This window comes from Citrus sinensis, chromosome 3 (assembly GCF_022201045.2).
Source record: "Citrus sinensis cultivar Valencia sweet orange chromosome 3, DVS_A1.0, whole genome shotgun sequence".
NCBI classification, from domain to species: Eukaryota; Viridiplantae; Streptophyta; class Magnoliopsida; order Sapindales; family Rutaceae; genus Citrus; species Citrus sinensis.
In genome coordinates this window covers 10,415,756-10,428,777 of record NC_068558.1, presented here as the reverse complement: position 1 = coordinate 10,428,777, position 13,022 = coordinate 10,415,756, and the positions used below count along the sequence as shown (strand labels likewise).

The following is a 13,022-nucleotide window of genomic DNA, read 5'->3' as shown; positions in this document are numbered from 1 at the left end:
TAGATGATATTTTAAATTTTTATCTTAACTTTTTTTTTTCAAACGATATGATATGTGATGTATTATTTATTAAATTATTAATAATTATTTAACAAGATTTAAGTAAATCAGTGAAAAATGTTAATTGTATTGGAAATCTTGGAAATAATTCTAGTAGGATATTCGGGATTTTTTGACTGTAAGAAGAGCAATTGCGAAAGCGATTCGCAGTGATTTTTTCAGGTGAATACTAAATAGAGAAACAGTTTGTTTTGACAAGAAGATTTTAATTTCTTTAGTTTGATTTGAATTTTCCACGACGGAAACAGAAAAACGATGGCAGTTGATCACGGAAACAAAAAATGGAAGTTGGACTGTTTTGAGTCTTGCATGGGCAATCCGTAATCATAAAATAAATGGTCGGCTGCATACCCAGCGAAATTTGCAACAAAATGATGCAATAAATTGCATCTGCATGGTCCATTCAACAAGTATTGGACCCTGTTTGGTACTATGGTTTGCAAACTGGAGCATCTTTACATATTAATTTAAAAATTAGAATAATTTAATTCAATTTTTATATAATAAAAAACTTGTAACATCTTTACTAGTTCTATCAAAATTTTTATTTGAACAGTAATTATAACTTTTACGGTATGACACCTTAATACCAAATGGGAAATTTGGTCCAATTTGCAGCTACAACAAAATTACGAAAATGATCATGCGGTATTTTCATTTTTAATTTTTTAAAAAGTAGATGTAGACAATTCCAAATTGAATTTTTAAGCTCCTTTCCTCCCTAGGATTTTTACCAAGTAAAACGCTTCCATTTCTAATGCATATTTTTTCCCCCATGTCCCCTGAACGAATATGTTGTCACTAAAATAACGATCCCCAAAGTAGTTGAGTCAATTGACAAAGATTCCAAAAATTCTAATGGCTTTAAGGTGGACATCTTATGAATGACAAGGAACAGACCCTTAAGTTAGATCTAATCTTAATTATTATTTCTACTAGTAATAATGTAACAATAAACATTCCTAACTGACTTGGTAACCTAATACTCAGTTCAATTCATATATTTTGGGCTAAATATCTATTTAGCCCATTTAATTTATAAAATACCCACATTCTTGTTATTTGTTATTTTGCAATTAAAAATTACTATTTGTTTACTTTTACAATAATCTCCTTGAAATTAATTGATATAAGATGTGGGCTAAGCAACAATCTTAAGAACATCAATAAAATGGAAAAAAAAGTTAACTTACTTGGCACTTATCTTCCATTAGTCAACATTATAAGTGTTATTGTAAAAGTTAATAAAAAATAATTTTTAACCGTTGCATAACAAATGGTATAGGTGTTTCAAAATTTTTCCCAAAATACAAGAATTAAATAAGTATTAAGTCTAAAATATGGGTCTAAACAAGTATTTACCGATTACATAAAAGAATAATTAGTATTTAACTACTTGAACTTTTTGAAAATAACAGGTTAATAACCATTTTAGCCGGTGACTTCAATATACACTAGTGGAGGTATGCGAAAAAATTTGTTTTGTGATCCCCCAGACAAACCCCAGTGGATAGGTGGTTGCTTCTGATATCTGTGTATTTTCGAACTTATTAAGTTGAAAGTTAGAGGAACCATTGATAATATCCCTTAAATATATGTACCTTGGGTTAGTAGGGCATTCGAAACTCCTTCAACCACCTCAAGAGAATGCCAGTTTGAATATGCTTCTCTCACCAAATTCCCGATGTAGGTTATTATTATGAATAAGCATGCTTTAATTGATGTTCGGAAAGTCAACGTTTGAACAGAATTCATACCCCATTAAGGTTAGGGAGATCGCGAGTAAGGAATGTTTGGCCATTAATCGTTGCCCTAACAACTTGACAAATGGGATTTAAGAAGATGATGCTATTCGGCCCACGGAATATATAAAGCTTGTTGCCCATAATACATGTTCTTGCATGCTTTATCGTCGCCTCCCACATTTTCTCGGACATTCCAGTGCCCAAAATCTGATACAAATTTACATAATGAAATTAATTGGATTCCAATTTAAGATAGACTTAGAAGTTGATATATAAGAAATTTAATGGGAAAATTAAGATTTATTTACCCTTCTAAGCTTCTGGGGTTCCACAATAGACATTTTCAAAAAGTCTTGAACTGTTTTAATTCCTGAAGCCGTCAGTTTTTTGTAGAAAGTTCCACTTCTCCCAATCTTCTCAAGACGCCATACTTCATCCTCTAGCATTTGTGGATGATGCTTCTTGTACACTTTGTCATGGAAAAAATTAATTTTATTACAGGGTACTTAAGCAATTAATTAATCATTATATATTCAAGTATCTATACTTACATTCTCCTCGATGATCTTTGACAACAAAAGCTTCAGTAATGGCTTCGCAAATTCTAACACCATGATAATTCCCCTGTGCCACCTTAGCACTAATTTTGAATTTTCGGCTCCTAATCCAGCTTGAGTTGTCTGTAAACTCAATATCTTCAACCGGTGCAACCCCGTTTCTAATCGTAACATTGACATCACCGGTGAGCAACGGCTGCTTCCCTATTCTTTCCTTCACAATGTTGCTTTCAAACTCTTCTTGACTCCAATCGTCGTGGTCCCCAGAAGGAAAGTCCCAGTCTAGAACCACCATCAGTATTTTGATTGGCTGAGAAAGATTGGCAGGAGTAATACGGCCGCTTGATCTTGTCTCTACAACAACAATTTGAAGAGGGTTGTTTTCGATGTCGGTGATTTTTCTACCAGTAAAGATTGGGAGGGAAAGTTCCTCGCTAAAGGTAAGTTTGAGGCTTGATGATTCGAGTGCCTGGAAACACAATGGAAGAGACCTAGTTAAAGATTGAAATTTGTAATATTGTCTTAGTCCACGCTCCACTTCTTCATTTACCTATAATATACACCATAAAAGCAAATCATGAGAGTTATCAGCACAAATAATCAAACTGTTCTTTATTAAGCATATATGTTTCGTCTCTTTCGAACAGCTTTTTGTGGCTGGCTATCAGTGTTCAAATCCTTGGAAAGATACGGGCTAGCTCAAAGAAGGTATATACATTACTTTAGGTTGCTTAGGGTTTATTTGCTGATGTAGCTATGCATGGATTTTTGCCTACCAAAAAATATGGGTAATTTTTAAAAACCTCCCTTGAGGTTTGAGGCTGTTACAAGTAGATAGTGAAAATCATTTTATTTGTAAAAGACTCCCTACCGTCAGTTAAAATTTCCATTGATTAACTGTTGACTTTGAAAAGAAAATATTACCCCTAATAATAGTTTATAGACCGACACAACTAAAGTACAAGGGCTGAAACTTATGATGCGTAAACCACTGACTTTATTTTTTTGACATTTTCATCCTTTACAATTCCAAATATTTATAATTTCATAAGTAATTAAAACAATTATTTTCACCATGATCAAGTTATTGATATTTCCTTAAAATCTTAAAAAAAATAAAATTACAAACTTAAAAAAAATTACATTTTTATATCAAATAATTAAGATTTGTAATTTTATTAGAAACTTAAAAAAATTACATTTTTATATCAAATAATTAAGATTTATAATTTTATTACAAACTTAAAAAAAATTATTTTAAGATTTGTAATTTTATTTTTTTAAGATTTTAAGGAAATATCAATAACTTGATCATGGTGAAAATAGTTGTTTTAATTACTTATGAAATTGTAAATATTTGGAATTGTAAAGGGCGAAAATGTCAAAAAAATAAAGTCAGTGGTTTACGCATCATAAGTTTCAGCCCTTGCACTTTAGTTATGTCGGTCTATAAACTATTATTGGGGGTAATATTGCCTTTTCAAAGTCAACAGTTAGTCAATGGAAATTTTAACTGACAGTAGGGGGTCTTTTACAAATAAAATAATTTTCACCATCTACTTGCAACAGCCTCAAACCTCAAGGGAGGTTTTTAAAAATTACCCAAAAAAATCTTTGTGCAAATAATTCTGCTATAACCATCAAATGTCAAATTATCACATCTATGCTGATGCCTGAACGTGAATACTTGTAAACTGTTTATATAAACTTGTATATGAGTGATTGAATTCAAAAAACTAAGAATATATTATTTCAAAACTGGAACATTATCAAAACTAAGCATACCACTCGTCTCAGCAAAGGCTCTAACACTGAAAAGAAGTCCTTGAAGGAATTCACCATGACCGCTTCTCCAATTGCACTGTCAAAGGAAAAAGAAAATTGATCGTTGCTATAATTGTAAAGCATGATTAAGTTCAAGGTAAGTAATTGAAAATTATAATCAAGTTTCAAATTGAAGTTAACACGATCGAAATTGAGAAAGAAGTTAATAAAATTTGATCACTAATGGAGAAGCACGAGGCCTAGTCCTCGTTTGTTCCTCGAGAAACTGGTCCGAGTCTGAGCTTATTGATTCGCTAAAAATCCATTTAGCTGCCATTTTTCTTTAGAGATATTGCTAAAGAATAAGAATAAGCAGAAACATTCAAGTTGTTATAACTCAAGAAATGAGAGAGAAATATGGTGTTTTAATTTGTTGGTGTTAGGGTTAGGGATATCAACGGTAAAACTTTGTCTTAAAGAATAGGAAGAGTATAATGATTGAATAGTTAGTAAAATAATATTAAATGAAGTTTCTGAGAGTGATAAAAGAAGCAACCAAGCAAATGAAACGTAGTGACCAACGTAGTGAACTCACCTATAACCCAATAGTACAACAAATGTATCGACATTCTCAACAAAAGGGAATTACCAAATCATTAACTCTCTCTTTTTAATCTTTCTTTTTCTTTCTTCACATTCTCTCTCTTTCTCTTCCTCGATCGTCTTCTTCATCTATCTTTTATTTTAAGAAAAAAACGTTTTATATATCGAAACAGTTTCTAATTAACTTTTACACTTAACAAATACACACACACACATATATATACCTACATACATTAGTGTTGTTGGTGTTGTGCATTATGATGAATCACATAATGATGTCATTCTGACATACACAAATAGTGAGAATCAACATTATTATGTAATACGCTACATTCAGAATCAAAATCGTTATATGATACATGTATGTAGGAGAACTAAGATTTTGGTTTCGAAGTGGATAAAAATAAAAATATGGTAGACTTAAGATAATGTGATAGAAATATTATACACTTGAGGGGGCTGACACATAAATTTTACATAGAAATAGGCTAAATTTCAATAATGATCCTTGACCTTTTGAAATTTCGCATGCAAACATATATATAGGACAAAAATTAATATCCTTTATGTGCATGTAAATTTAGAAAATGAATACCTCATTTCTAATATTTGACTATTATCATTTTATATCATTGAATTCATATTTAAACTATCTCTTGAGCAATTGGAGGTTGAAATCTCCCTCCGATCCATTTTACATTTTTCAAAAGATTCAAAAACTTTAGTTGGGATTCTTAGTTACTCTAAAAAATCTCACTATATATAAGAGAATACAAAAGTGAATTTATAGGTAAAATTCGGTCAATCATCCTTTTTAGTGGTAATAGGAAGTAACGGTTTATGATCCATTGTAGATCGCTTATAGGGGATTAGGGGTATTGAATTTTGACAATAAAGTAGCATTTACTTTTCGGATTGGATTAGAAATTCTAAGGAATGAGAATCTTGAGATTGGGAGTGTGGAGTGAGAGTGAGAGTTAGTTGTTTACTTAAATTAGAATGGGAGTGTAGAGTAGAAATCAGAATCTCACTTATGTGTTAACTTTGTCTTAAATTAGGAATGAAATGTTTTAAAATTATAATTCTACCCTTATTTAAAGAAATGTAGTTTTTAATTACAAAGTGGATAAAAAAACATATTTCTAAAATAACCTATTTATTTTATTGTTAATTTTAATCATATAAGTTAATTATTATTAATGTTCTTAATTATGTAAATCACAATTTTTTTGTTAATTTTAATTTTAATTATGTGAATTAAAATTTATTGATAAGACCAACACAAATGAAACATTATTATTGATAACATAGTAAAAAAATAATATCTTCTTAGAATTACCTATTTATTATTATTTATTATTAATATTAGATAAATATGATAATATTATATATTTTCAAATAAAGATATCATATACTAATATTACTAATTCTATGTGAATATAATAATATTATTTTCTACTAATTTTAACTTAGTTACAATGTAAATTATTATTTTTAACAAATGTAATAGTATTAAATAACATAATAAGATTATTTAAATAAATATGATATTAATACTTTTAAATAAATGTAACATTATTTTATTTAATACATATAATTATATTAGATTTAACATTGTATTTTAATAAATATAATTATGTTATATTTAAAGGGAAGGATAAAATAGGAATGGAATCCACTCCCGCCTCCTCTCATGGGAGTAGGAATCTCACTTCTTCACTCCAAATGTAGGTGGAACCTATAGAGTAGAATTCTCATTCAATCTTTGCTCCTACTCTAGTAAATAAACGCACCCTAAATAAGGACATTAAGTGAAATTAATCATTCATCTTCTTAACAAAATCCAAAAAATATGGTTATTTTTCTGTAAGTTAAAGTTTAATGGCAACTCAATTTTTTTGACATTTATTTAGTGAGTTTTGAATCCTATACTTTTTATTTCAGCACGAAGTTTTGTTAATTAAACTAGTTGCCACCCATTAAAGGTATGACTAATTAGTTATGTAATTAGCCACATATGTAAAATTTATTCTATAAAGACCGTGATATAAATAAAATTAAAATATATGTACAAGTGCAAATCACTCATCAAATGAGTGGTGAATACTTTTAAATAAATGTAACATTATTTTATTTAATACATATAATTATATTAGATTTAACATTGTATTTTAATAAATATAATTATGTTATATTTAAAGGGAAGGATAAAATAAGAATGGAATCCACTCCCGCCTCCTCTCATGGGAGTAGGAATCTCACTTCTTCACTCCAAATGTAGGTGGAACCTATAGAGTAGAATTCTCATTCAATCTTTGCTCCTACTCTAGTAAATAAACGCACCCTAAATAAGGACATTAAGTGAAATTAATCATTCATCTTCTTAACAAAATCCAAAAAATATGGTTATTTTTCTGTAAGTTAAAGTTTAATGGCAACTCAATTTTTTTGACATTTATTTAGTGAGTTTTGAATCCTATACTTTTTATTTCAGCACGAAGTTTTGTTAATTAAACTAGTTGCCACCCATTAAAGGTATGACTAATTAGTTATGTAATTAGCCACATATGTAAAATTTATTCTATAAAGACCGTGATATAAATAAAATTAAAATATATGTACAAGTGCAAATCACTCATCAAATGAGTGGTGAATAATTGATATTCTCTTATTTTCTCTTCTAGCTCGAATCTTCAAGTCTTTGCATGTGTATGTGTATTTTTCTTTTTTTTTTTCTTTGATTTATATTTTTGGGGTAAAATTCAATTAGAGAGACCAACGGTTGATGATCTGACAAGGGGGAGCACGAGGTTTATTGAGAATTTGAAAGGCAGATTTGGGAGTAACTACAGTATTATTTGATTTCCAATGGCTCTTAAAACTACTTTTAAATGGGGAATCCTTGAAAACGGGGTTTGATAAGGACTTTTGAGGGGTGTGAAGTAGTACACATCTTTTAATGTATGGACGCAGAGTTTGAGGCCCAAATGTTAGGGCTTCATTGTAAAGTCAAATAGCTCTCTCACACGTAATTGATATGAACTTGAGTGTTTGAATCAGAGTTTGACATGAAGGACGAGTTAAATATTGTGAGGGCTGTTACTTGGATAATGTCCTTCGCATAAAGCCGAGCGGGTAAAGACAAGTGGGTTATCTTCAGATTGAAAAAAACAACCACTTGCAAAGTTGCAATGCACTTCTTGTGGTGGGCTGGTCCATTTTGATAATGATAAAGTTGACACACACATTAGAAGAAGAGGTAAAAATTCATTGGCAGCATACACTCTATCCTATCTACTGAATTTTAAGCAAAAAAGGTCAAATATATCAATTTTATTGAGGTTTAAAGTAAATAGGGGAAAAATAGTCATCTAATTATGTTATTCTCTAAACGAGATTTTAGGATTTTTCAGTTTACATTGCATTTCACTGTGAATTTGAATTTAGTGCTATTATGATTGGTATTTATTTGATAAGTATATATAGGCAATTAAAAATTTGAATTGTACTTGATTAGAAATCTTTAATGGATTAACACGAGTTTCAAATTCATACCATCAAGAAAGACTTATAAATTACACAGCGAGTGTGTTGAAGGAATTCCAAGTACATTGCAGTTTGTTTTATGCCATCCATCTGCCTATACATTTCACAACAGCAGACAGGGAAAAAGGAAAATAAAAAAGAAAGCAATTGGGAGGAGACTTGCCTTTACAGCAAAAACCATCACATCCTCGATCTTCACAACCCTATGCCAAAAACACTTTACCCTTGGCTTGAATCTAGCTAACTAGACTTTTGTATCCCTTTATTTCCTTTCTATATGTACAAGGAGACATACATCATAAATATTCTTTATGTGAAAACTTCAGCTCGTTTAAAAAGGCGAATTTGAAATTAGAAACTTTTGATTAAATGCACGTTTTAGAATCTATGAAACGTTCGCACCTAATAATTTTTATATTACGAATACCGTATCGTTGATCAGTATCCCTAAATCTTAATTCCCATTGATGAAGGACCTTGAAGTAGTTAAATCGCCATCATCAGATGATTCCGAGATGCTGTAACCAATTACAGGAGCACTACTTATGTATGCAGACTGAATTTGCCAATCGTTGCTTCCAAATTGCGTATTATTAGTACTGCTGCTTACCAGGAACCCCACGTCCAGAGATTTATCACTTGCGGAACCATCTTGTTGAAATGGTTTGATCATGCTCTGATTATGATTCGGATATTGATCCACCAAATCACCTATACATAAATTTTCAATTAACAAGTTGTTAAAATAGGACTAAAAATTCTGCAATGGCAAGTAATTATCTAATTGCAAGTTGCAGTGAGAGATAAATATATACCTTGTGTTAACAGGGCCATCTCATTCAAAACTCCTTCGGCTACCTCTAGTTCACGCCAATTTAAATATGCTTGTCTTACCGTATTCTCGATATAAGTCTGCAAAATCCAAAGAAATATTAGCAAGAGTTAACATTTAATGTTACAAGTCACGCATATATTATAAATAAAGAAAAAATCAATTTTATACCCTATTAAGTTTAGTGAGATCGCGAGTAAGGTACGTTTGGTTATTAATCACTGCCCTAACAACTTGACAAATGGGATTTAGCAGGATGATGCAATTATGTCCACGAAAAATGTACAGCTTGTTGCCCATAACACATTTTCTTGCGTGCTGCATTGTCACTTCCCACATTTTCTCGGACATGCCAGGGCCCAAAATCTGAAAAAACAATTTACAGTAAGAAATTAGTTTATTAAATTTAAGGTATGTTTTGAATTGGATTTAAAGGAAATCTTATTTGAGAATTAAAAATTAAATATGTACCTTTCTAAGTCTTTGGGGCTCCACAATGGACAATTTCAAAAAGTCTTGGACTGTTTTAATGCCTGCAGCGGAAAGTTTTTTGTGGAAAGCTCCATCTTTCCCTATCTTCTCAAGACGCCATACTTCATCTTCTAACATTGGTGGATGATGCTTCTTGTACACTTCATATATGTGGAACAAAAATATATATTAATATTAGTTAATTATTTATTCAAGCATACATAAGACAATTTGATGAGAATAATGTAATTGCAAGTCTTAAATGAAATGCCATTTGGACAAGATAAATCCTTGACTCAGACAGAGATAAGACACAAGGTTTTAACAAAAATCTCATGTAATTGGTTAATCTAAAACTTTAAATATAAGATAATAGAAGAAATTTAAAAAAAAAAAATTCAAGTCAAAATATGATGATTGTGTGTTCCTGTCATTATTGATGCTGAGATCCATGAAAAGTTCTATATGACCAAAACTAAAACTTAATAAACCGTTGACTGAAGACTACATCCAGCCTGCCAGATGTAGATGGATTATAGCAATTTTTTTTCCCCCTAAAATACTTCATTGGCCTTTGGGCACAGCTTTGTAAATCCGTTTTATACTGCGGTCATCTAAGTTCGAATAATAATAATTAACATGTAAAGATTGGTTTAACAGACGAGGTTACATTTTAACTTTAAAAATTAAAAAAAATAATACTTAATACAAAATAATCTTTCTTCCCTATAGTTTTAAGAGTTTATCACTTATCCCTACAATTTTCGTAATACTCAATTAATTTAATGTTAAAACTCTAACGAAAACTTCTCTCAAAAACAAAAGCTATGGAGAAAAGTATCGATCTCCCTTTGCTTATGACATCAGACGGTGAGGATAATCATCATATGAGGACTTAACGAGTGGCTCTATGATTGCATCAATGGGGCCCCATAAGTTTGGCATAATTGTAAGCACAAACAATAAAGTAATGGAACTGTAGCAGTTTGTTTGACTGGACTTGATTGAATAGTTTGAATTGAGAAAAGGAAATGCTATTACTCTAATCTAAAATGATGATGAGATATGGTGATGTTCAACTGTTCCATGTGGTACCGCCAATTCCACTGGAGATTAAAAGCCCAAATTAACCAATAATTGATGGGTTGCTAACTTATAATGTTGAATTATATGATAAGCACAACATATAGACTCAAATATGGACCCTAAATTAACACACACGTACATACGTCCCTACATACATACACACACATATATGTGTTTTGTATGTGCGTACGTACACACATGCGGAAACATATATAACTACGCATATATGTGTAATCTATCAAAAAAATATTTACTAGAGTTTTCAACAAGTTTTAATTTGTAATATAATTAATTTTTTTTCTTTGAGAAAAGCATCCAACAGAATAGAGTGTATAAAGAAGGAATACTCAAAGATTTTTCTATCCTAATTTAGTATTCAAATCATATCCCAAGACACAAAAATTGTATCAAACAGTTAATTTTGAGATCCATTTCAGACAGGAAGCTGCCTAAAATACAATCAGGCTTATTTGGCTTATGTGTAGAAAACCAGACAAACGAAAAAGGAGGCAGAGAGAGTAGGCGTGTGGGGTTTTGCAAACACAAGGGGGGTTTGACTAAAGACATATATTTGCATAGTAATATATCATTTATTTGAATACAAATGACGATGAGTAGTTATCCCCAACCCTCTATTAAACAAAGACAACAAGGTCTTAAGATTACAAATTGATAATATATAAAAGTCATGTGAAACACAATTTTAGTGAAAGGACATGAACTAGTTGACTAACACATCACTAGAAGTATAATGAAAAGGGAGCAGACTAATTATTTTAACATAAATGCCAATTATTCTATGTGCGTGTGTGTGTGTGTGTGTTGACAAAACAATTAGATGATATGTTCATGAATTAATGCATTATTCTTAATTTTATATGTAAGTAAAGATGAGATATATGTACTTACATTCTCCACGATGATCTTTGACGACAAAAGCATCAGTAATGGCTTCACATATTCTAACACCTTGATAGCTCCCACGTGCCACTTTTGCACCAATTCTGAATTTGCGGCTCCTAATCCAGCTTGAATTGTCCGTAAACTCGATGTCTCCGATCGGCGCAACCCCGTCTCTGGCCGTGACATTCACGTCACCGGTGAGCAACGGCCGCTTGCCGGTTCTCTCCTTCACGATATTGCTTTCAAACTCTTCTGGGGTCCAATGATCCCGGTCCCCCGGAGGAAAGTCTCCATCAAGAACAACTAATTCTATTTTGATTGGCTGAGGGAGACTGGCCGGAGCAATAAGGCCGTTCGATCTTGTGTCGACAACAACGATTTGAAGTGGGTTGTTTTCGACGTCGGTGATTTTGCTTCCGGTGAAGATGGGGAGTGAAAGTTTTTGACTGAAAATAAGCTTGAGGCTTGATGGCTCAAGGGCTTGAATGCGCAATGAAGAAGACCTTGTTAATGAACGGCAAGGATTATATTTGCTTACCCCACGCTGTACTTCTTCATTCACCTGATCATATCATAAAGTAAACCATGAGAACTATTACCACAAATTATAATCAATATTAAGTTATATTTAAATTTACTTAATATAGGTAAATATATTATTTCATGTTGCCTTAGGGTTTATGTGAATACAAGCAAAATAGTTGTTACAGATGCAAATACATAATAAACATGCACGGATTAGAATATTTATATGAATACTTAAACTAAAATTTTTTTTTATTAAAATAATTCTCCTACCATTCTTACGGTTGTGTTGTACAGATTAATATTAAACTCCATTAGTTGTTAAAGAAAATAATAGTAGTTCATATTAGATCTTTATAATTTTAAAGATACGATTCTGCAGCCATCAAGATTTCGTAATATTGGAGTTTAGCAAATACCACTCGTCTAAGCAAAGGCTCTAACGCTGAAAAAAAGTTCTGAAAGGAATTCACCATGACTGCTTCTCCAATTACACTGTCACATAGAAAAAGGAAAAAGCTTAATTGAAAAGCATGATTAATTATAATTAATTAAATTTCATAAGATAAGAAATTAACTCGATCAAAAAAAAGAAGAAGAAGAAATTAATTTAATGAAAAAATTTGATTACATACGAAGCAAAAGAAGGTCTAGTCCTGGTTCGTTTTTCAGGAGGCTCTTCCGGGTCGGATCCATTAAGAAACCGTTTAGCGGCCATTTTTTTTTGTTTTTTTTGCCCCTCTTGCTAAAGAATCAGAATCAGTACAAGAAATCCAGCAGCAGAGTAAAGAAATTAAAGAGAGGGAGAGAGAAATGAAAAGGAAGTTGTTGGTTTAGGGTTAGGGAAGAAATGGGGGGTTTTATGACGAAGATTATAAAGCGTATAAAGATTGAATACTTGTTATAAAATAATATAGATGAAGCTTCGAG

The 13,022-nt window shown here is 31.3% G+C and overlaps 2 protein-coding genes across 2 annotated transcripts; both read right to left on the bottom strand.

Annotated features, from left to right (window-relative positions):
* Positions 1–1,647: 1,647 nt before the first annotated feature.
* On the bottom strand, positions 1,648–4,270 carry LOC102626327 (protein SAR DEFICIENT 1-like). Its single transcript, XM_052435699.1, has 5 exons — positions 4,148–4,270; positions 2,357–2,912; positions 2,114–2,274; positions 1,819–2,012; positions 1,648–1,750 (listed from the first exon to the last, which is right to left on the bottom strand). The coding sequence occupies exons 1-5, from the start codon at positions 4,268–4,270 to the stop codon at positions 1,648–1,650; spliced, it is 1,137 nt and encodes a 378-aa protein (XP_052291659.1).
* Positions 4,271–8,251: 3,981 nt separating this feature from the next.
* On the bottom strand, positions 8,252–12,968 carry LOC102612087 (protein SAR DEFICIENT 1-like). The gene is made up of 7 exons (XM_052435835.1): positions 12,728–12,968; positions 12,512–12,587; positions 11,574–12,129; positions 9,579–9,739; positions 9,279–9,473; positions 9,091–9,187; positions 8,252–8,986 (listed from the first exon to the last, which is right to left on the bottom strand). The coding sequence occupies exons 1-7, from the start codon at positions 12,808–12,810 to the stop codon at positions 8,730–8,732; spliced, it is 1,425 nt and encodes a 474-aa protein (XP_052291795.1). The 5' UTR covers positions 12,811–12,968; the 3' UTR covers positions 8,252–8,729.
* Positions 12,969–13,022: the final 54 nt, after the last annotated feature.